The 7,953-nt window shown below is 34.3% G+C and overlaps 1 protein-coding gene across 1 annotated transcript in view; it reads right to left on the minus strand.

The window, feature by feature from the left end:
• Window positions 1-4,087: 4,087 nt before the first annotated feature.
• Window positions 4,088-7,953, minus strand: part of SYDE2 (synapse defective 1, Rho GTPase, homolog 2 (C. elegans)) — a 36,488-nt gene continuing 32,622 nt past the window's right edge. The window contains exon 7 of the mRNA XM_004679530.2: window positions 4,088-5,520. Coding sequence (XP_004679587.1) covers window positions 5,027-5,520 — 494 coding nt within the window. The 3' untranslated portion in view covers window positions 4,088-5,026. The remainder of the gene's footprint in view (window positions 5,521-7,953) is intronic.

Below are 7,953 nucleotides of genomic sequence, written 5' to 3' on the forward strand. Positions count from 1 at the left end.
TTATTTATTTATGCATCCAAGAGCTGGGTTTTGAGCAGAAGTATGGAGGGGAGGTGAGAGGATTCATCAGAGACAGAGTGGGAGCAGAACAGGCAGATTGACTAAAATACACTACTGAGGGGAGCAGCAAGCAAGACAGGAGAGGTCTGCTGTGCCAGCCATATGGGTCAGCTCAGGCCCCAGGGACCGAACCCATGACACAGTGGCTATTGATAGCTTCATAGCTGATACTTAATCCCTTGTACCACCACGAAGGCCTCTTCACCTATTTTAACATATAAACCATTTCAGCACCCTAAATGCCTCCCCTCTGATATTTTTTTTCCCTGTGATATATTTTTAACAATAAATTCATTATCTGTCTCAACCAATTTTTGGTTAAGTTAGAATGCAAGCAAGAATTCTGGTTTCTGCCACTTCATAGTTATCACATTGAGTCTTGCTGAGTCAAAATGAACACTGGACAAGGAAAAGAGCAGAAGAGCATTCCTCTTTGTATCAAAGTCCTCAGGTAACACCCAACTTAGGAGGAACTGTTTCAATTAAACATGATACAATTTTACCACTATCCCAGCATCTAAAAATTGATGGTTTTTTTTTTTTGAGTTATAAAATCCTAATTGTCCAAGTCTTCAGTGATCTAAACTCTTCTCTGGTACCATAATACTCCTAAATATGTTGCTCCAGTGTTCCTACTCTAAAGCTACACCATCTGAGATTTTCCAAAATCAGCTATGATCTATCTGTGCAAAGAAATTTTTTAAATAAGGATCTTGTTTAGGTCTCTATAAAGACTTCTCGTTTTCTTATGCTTGCAGTGACATATTTGATGACATCTTTAATCTTCAATTTCCTTACTCCTTCCTTTCATAGCTTATGGCAGATTATTTTGGCTTCCACTTTAAAATAAATCTCCAAATAACCTTTTTTTAAAAAAAAATTATTTATGCATACAAGAACTGGGTTGCAGGCTGGGAGTGGGGGGGTGGTGGTGAGAAGATTCCCCAGAGACAGTGAAGAACAGAACAGGCAAATTGACTGAAATACACTGCGGAGAAGAGAGCTGGTGAGACAGGAGAGATCTACATGTGGGTCACCTCCCTGTCTGGGGATTGAACTCGTGTTGCAGTGGCTGCCAATAGCTTCACAGAGCTGTGCTTTAAACCCTTATGCCACCAGGGAGGGCCCCAAATAGCCATTTCTTACCAACTTTATTGCTTCTTCCCTAATCAATATCACCCTTTTTCTTGCCCGTATTACTATGTGCTAAAAGATAAAAGGTAAGTACCTTTGAAGTTTTCAAGGAAAAATGAGTTTGAACCATGAACTGGATGTCCAATAAAAATGAAGTGTGGGAAAGAAATAAAGGCCTCATCAGACATAGAAGTACTCAAATCTACCTCTAATGCACCACTTAGGGGATTAGAGAGTTACTAATAAATGTACTTCAGCAAATGAACCAAAAAAGAAATAAAAATGAAAAACAAAACTGAAATCAAGAAAGAGTGGGAAAAAAAAAAAGTAGACCACAAGAGTACAAAGAAAATAGATCCCAGGGTGATAGCTAAAAAACCACTTGCTATGAGTTTGATAAAGATGATTCATTCAGAAACTTATAATTTCAGAGTTATAATGAAGAAGATACTTTTCTTTCATTAAAGAAAAATAAAGGCAAAAATAAAGGATAAAAGCATTTTGAACAAATTTGGTAATTCAGTACTATAACAAAGAAAGTTTTATAGTGATAAAATAAAGCAATTATTTACTCGAAAAATAAAAGTTGTGAAAGTCATAACCCAATTATGAAGGAAAAAACACATGGCATGACTTGAAAGAAGCTGATAGCTATAAAGTATTCAACCTTTAACTGGGAATATTCTGCTTAATTCTACATTGATCTAAGGATATAAAGTTGGATATTTAGGAGTCAAAATCACCTGGTTTACCTGTAATCCAGTATATGACTGCTAGTGCTGAAATCGCAGTTTCTAGAATCAGTACACAAAGGAAAAACACATAGTTTCCCTAAATAATATGCACTAATTAATAGTAATTATATACACAAATAGTACATCCTGGTAACTTAAAAAAGAAGTTAGTAGATAAAGAGCACTAATGAGTGAAAATGAAGTCACAGGTTTGATCAGTTCTGCAATGGTAAGGATAATGTTTAAAATCCAGATTAAGGGCCTCCTTGGTGGGCCCAGCAGCTACTGAAGCATGAGTTCCATCTCCAGTCAGGGAGATAACTCAGAGGGCGCAGCAGACCTCTCCTGACCTGCCCACTGCTTCCCCTCAGCAGTGCATTTCAGTAAATCCGCCTGTTCTGCTCCCCACTGTGTCTCTATTGAATCTTTCACTACCCCACCCCCACACCACTGGCCTACACCCTGGCTCTTATATGCAAAAATAAATAAATCTTTTCAAATAAATAAATCAGTGGATCAAGAAATAAGCATTGTTACAGTTAATAAATGAAGCAAAAAGAATTAAAAACATAAAATGGGAGCAATGGAGTGAAATCAGTTGCTCATCTTTTGTGATGGGCAACTAATAGATACTGCTTAAATGACAAGTTAAAAACAGCAGTAAGAAACCAACAATGATGGAAGAAGCTGCCTGAAGAATAAAAAATGGTCAATACTCCTGTGAGGTGAGATGCATGTGGATGGCAGGGAGAGCACTTTCTCTTTTTGTTTTTTTTTAAATATTTATCTATACATACGAATTGGGGGACAGGCCAGAGGTGCAGGAGCAGTGAGAGGATTCACCAGAGACAGAGTGGGGAGCAGAACAGGCAGACTGATGAAGTACACTGAAGAGCTGAGCCTTGGGTGAGACAGGAGAGGTCTGCTGTGCCATGTGGATCATCGCTTGGGTTGGGGATTGAACTCACACTGAGGTGGCTGCTGCCAGCTTGCAGTGCTGCGCCACCAGGGAGGCCCTCACTTTTTATCTTTAACCATATGAGCTGTTTAAAATTTTTAGTCAGGTATATATACTAAAAAAATTTTTTTAATCCTAAGTTACTAGGGCTGGCAGGCTCAGATATGAAAGATAATTGACAGTCTAGTAATATAGGAAGACACCAGAAAATTATAAAAAGCAGGTATAAAAGACCAAAAGGATTTAAAGTAAATGGTTATTTCAAATAAGAGCATTTGAACTTACTGAGCACTACTGAATACAGTAGTCAATAAGAGTTTTATATTATGACTCAGTAATTCAGAAGACAAAAACTATTTAGTAAATAGGCAGAGATTAACTTTAAAACTATCCCCATCCAGATAAAACAAGCTAAGTTAGCTCTTGAAGTATTTCACATTCTGAAAAATTCAATTTGGAACAAAACTTGATATTACACATGTTTATAGATAACAGAGTTTAACACCTCTGTTTATGAAGAATGGCATTAAAATAAATGATCATGACAATATTATGATAAAAAGAAGCATGACACCATAGTTATTACATTTTAATAAAACTTTTACATTTCTGGACAACTTAATTCATACAATATATATAACATAGCCAAGAAAGGAAGACAGCTGTGATAGTCTCCTGCAACACATTTATCTTTCTTTTGACTGTTTCTTCAATGGCGGAACCTATTACTTATCTTCTGAATTATTATTCAAAGAGACACACCTGATTTTTTTAACAACTGAATTTTCAAATTAAATAATAATGTGTTTCATTTTACCAATATATATTGCATAGAAATCATTAAATACCTTGACATTTAAAAAACATCAACAGGTCAGTTTTTTAATAGCTGCTACATCTTTATGTTGGCAATGCAAATATTATTCGTATTTTAAAATTATAATTCTGTAAGTACAAAACTTAAAAAAATACATTCCCATTTCATTAAAAAAAGCTTCTAAATTTACATTTTCAAACACTGCTATCATTGCTATGATGACCCTCTTGTAGATAAACTTAGCCAAAATAATTTAATTTTTAAAAAGCAATACCATGTTAGTACACTGGCAAGATTTCTTTAGAAAAAAATGAGGGCAATTATAAAGTCAATATTATAAATGCACTACTACAAATAAATATGTTTAAAGTGTAATTACTTTGTTTTAAAAAGCAGAATACAGAAAGGCATAGAAAATGTGAAAAAAAAATTTAATCAAAATCACCAGTGCAAAAATCTGGGCACTTAATCCCTTAAGAAACTAGAGGATTTTAATTTAAAAGATGACTTTTCACTGGGGATATTGAGATTTCCTATGAACCAGAAAAATGTCTATTATTTCTATTCAATGCTTATAGAGTTTTGTTCAAGTGTTTCTTATAACTCCTCCTTTAACTTAAGTGTTCTTTCCCTGAAAAAGATATTTTTAAGCTTATCATTTTGGCCTCATGACACATATACTTTAAAGATACATGTGATTCTGCAGTCAACCCCTCCTGCATTCTAAAACCTATATATATCTATGTACTTATAAATATATACATATTTTCAGGATTACAAAAATATTTATTTTTATAAGCTTAAATAATTACTGTTAATACAGAATACATTAATATTTGTATAACTTTACTTTTCTTTATATAAAAAGTTTTCTCATAGCAGCATTTGCATTGCAAATGAAATGTGGCTGCAGTAGTGTAAGTGATGTTGCAGTAGACGTGGGCACAGACTGCGGCAGAGATGCCCAGACCACTGGACCATCCTCTAAAAGGCATGGTGGTTCCGCTACAGTAGAGCAGTTCCTGTAAAGTACAAAAAGCTTGAGAGCCTAATAAGTTATCCAAACCTTAGAAGTGCATTTAAAAACTTTCTCTACAGAAATGGCAAGACTTATTAAATATCCACAAAAAGTCCAAATTATCCTTACCCTCAGAAAAAATTTCCTTGTAAGTAAAAATTATATTAGGCTAGTATTTTTAATTGAATTACACGAGTCTGTTAGAAATTAGTTGAAGATTTTAAAACAACAAAAACACACTGTGAGAGGTGTAAGAAATTGACTTACTTAAGTCACTATAAGTAAGCAAATAAAGATTCTTAATCTCAAACACTCATATTAAGCTTGTTTTTGTTGAGCTCACGTTCTAGATTTCCAATCAAAGTATCAATACTCTCTTGAAGATCTCTGAGATTAACTTTGCGATCCACGGTAGACTCAATTGTCTGCATTGTCAAATACGTCTGAAATGTGCACTCTTTAGACATGGGAATTGGCTGTTCTATCATTATATCTGGTCCATACATTTTGCTACAATTTTCTCCATCTTCTGAAGGTACATCATCATAATCCACATCATTTAAATTTTCCTTTGTAGTATTTAAAAAGTAGTTTTCTCCACAGCTGCTCCAGTCTCCTGCATAACGATTGCTCAGTGGACTGTCTAATCTGGTTTGCCTTGGTCTAAGAACACTTGATGATTCGGTACCGCTCAAATTTAACAAGTAGGGTCGATCCTTCTTTTGCCTCAAATAATTTAGAGAAGACTTCTGCTCTGGGAACAAATTGTCTGTTGATTCTTTGACAGAAACGCATTGCACTAAAAACAAACAACACACTTGCTTTAGTGACAGTTAATATTGGCCTTAAAAAAATAAAGATAAACCCTTTAATAATCAATTACAAACATGCATTAAAACAAAAACATGCACGCTATCAAAAAGAGCATTCCATAATTTTTTTTTCCTACACCAGACATAAATTAAGATTAGGGACAAGAGCCAAAATGTCCAGTGGTGCTAATTCATGCTATATCCCCAAAACAAGTCAAATTTTGAACACTGATTAATTTTTTGTGCAAGTTAATTGTTATCAACTAGCTATAACTGAAACAAGCTAAGCTGATAGCTTCCTCTAAATTAAAAGCTACAGCAAAAGCAGGCCAAGGCATGTTGGTGTCGAAACAAAGAAAGAAAAAGTTCCTGTTGTCTGCAAACATCTACAATGAGGCAAAGGCATTTAAAGTGACCATAAATAGTTATGACCTTGGTGGTTATAAGCAGCAGTGTCATAATTTACCAAGCAGCCCAAATTTCACTTGGATGAAATGCATTAATACTAGACTTGCCCACTTGTTACCTGAGTTTGATTATACAGCATTAGTTACTAATAGTCTTCATTTATTACCTGAAAACAGTACAGATATTTTATTTTCCCATTCTGATTAAGAATCTATCAGTTGCAAATTCATTCCTCTTATTAAGACTGCTTTCTTCTAAGAATGCATTGTGGTGGTACTATTGTAGAGCATGAAGACATGTTACTATATATAGAAAATAAGGTTTTACAGCTAACTCTTTTGTGTATATTGAACAAAACATTTTTTCTAAGGAGCTTCCATATATAAAATGAACAATTTAAATGTGAGGTACAAGTATCAAAAACTTTTCATTTTGTCCTTGTTATTCTCTATGAGTTACTGCCTCTTGATACTTCACTAGTTATAGGAAACTGTAGTACAATAATTTTATACTTTTGTACATTAACTTTATAATGAATATTTCCTTGTACAAAGTAAGATAAATGAAAAATAATAAAACGTGCATATGGTTCAGTTCTCTCAGTTACAGTGATAACATTTTTCAGAGGTCACATAATATTGTTTCACTTAGATCTCATTAAAATACTTGTTAATTGTATATAGGTAGATTTTCAACATGTCTATGTATCCATAATTCTATGACGGCTATTATATAATATTAAACATAGTTAAAAGCTCTTGTTCTAACATTTTCTGGAAAACAAAGGTTGATATAAACTTCGTTTTGATCTTTAATATCAGTATCAATATAGAATGTTCCATGTTATTTACTGATACAATTGCAGAATGGATATCTGAATTTTTCCATTGTTTAATTTTCACATTCCTTTCCTCCTTCAGCTGCTTATCTTTATTAAGTCTCCTTGTTTCTCTCTCTTCATTTTCTGTAATATTTCTGTCCTTTGTGATTAAGTGTCATGCCTATTGTTTTCCCTATCACAGTACTCAATCTTGAGGTCATCTGCTTTCTGAGCCAACCAAAGCCAAACATTTTTTAACTAAGTTTGAGGCTTACCTTATTGAGCCTACATTTTTTGACATTCATCAGCAAAATTCAGATTCAGTTTTGCTGCCAGTTTTTTAAATTGTTTAATCAATAACTAATCAATAACCAACATTATTTTTGTATATTTTCTTGGAAAATATTTAATAAACAAATTAAATTGCTATCTTGTTTCAATTCAGACTAAAAATTTAGTTTTTGCAAAATTAATATCACAGGATTTTTAAGCTACTAAAAGTAGAATGGTTTCCTATTACATATGTAGAAGAAATGGCTAATTTTAATCTCAAAATATCTGGTTTTCCCAGCACTGTTGACTTCAACAGAATAAAATTAAAACTGAGGACCCCCTGGTGGCACAACCAGTTTAAGCGAAGCACTAGCCATAGATGCCTCAGCATGAGTTTGATTCCTGGCCAGGGATGTGACCCACATGGCACACTGCTCCCCTCAGCAGTGTACTTCATCAATCTGCCTGCTTGGCTCCCTACTCTGTCTGTGGTGAATCCTCTCACCACCCCTGCACCTCTGGCCTGTACCCCAGTTCTATATGATAAATAAATATTTTAGAAAAATAAAATTAAACATGCAGTCTATGAAGTTGCCAAGAGTTTCCCAATGTAGTAAGTACTAAGAACCTTAATTTTATGTTGTTTTTAACAAATTCTCCATCTTTTATCTATAATGTACCTATCATGTTTAACAAATGACAGTGAATGTCTAGTTGGTGCTCTGTTCTGCTGAGACCTGGGAATAAAAGGATGAGTAAAATATCGTCTCCGAACTGCTGGTGGGAATGCAAACTAGTACAACCACTATGGAAAACTGTCTGGAGGTTCCTCAAGCTGCTAAACATGGAGCTTCCCTACGACCCAGCAACCCCACTCCTAGGTATCTATCCAAAAGACACAAAAACACTGATTGAAAAA

This window comes from Condylura cristata, unplaced genomic scaffold, assembly GCF_000260355.1.
Source record: "Condylura cristata isolate star-nosed mole 26May11 unplaced genomic scaffold, ConCri1.0 scaffold00008, whole genome shotgun sequence".
Taxonomy (NCBI): Eukaryota; Metazoa; Chordata; class Mammalia; order Eulipotyphla; family Talpidae; genus Condylura; species Condylura cristata.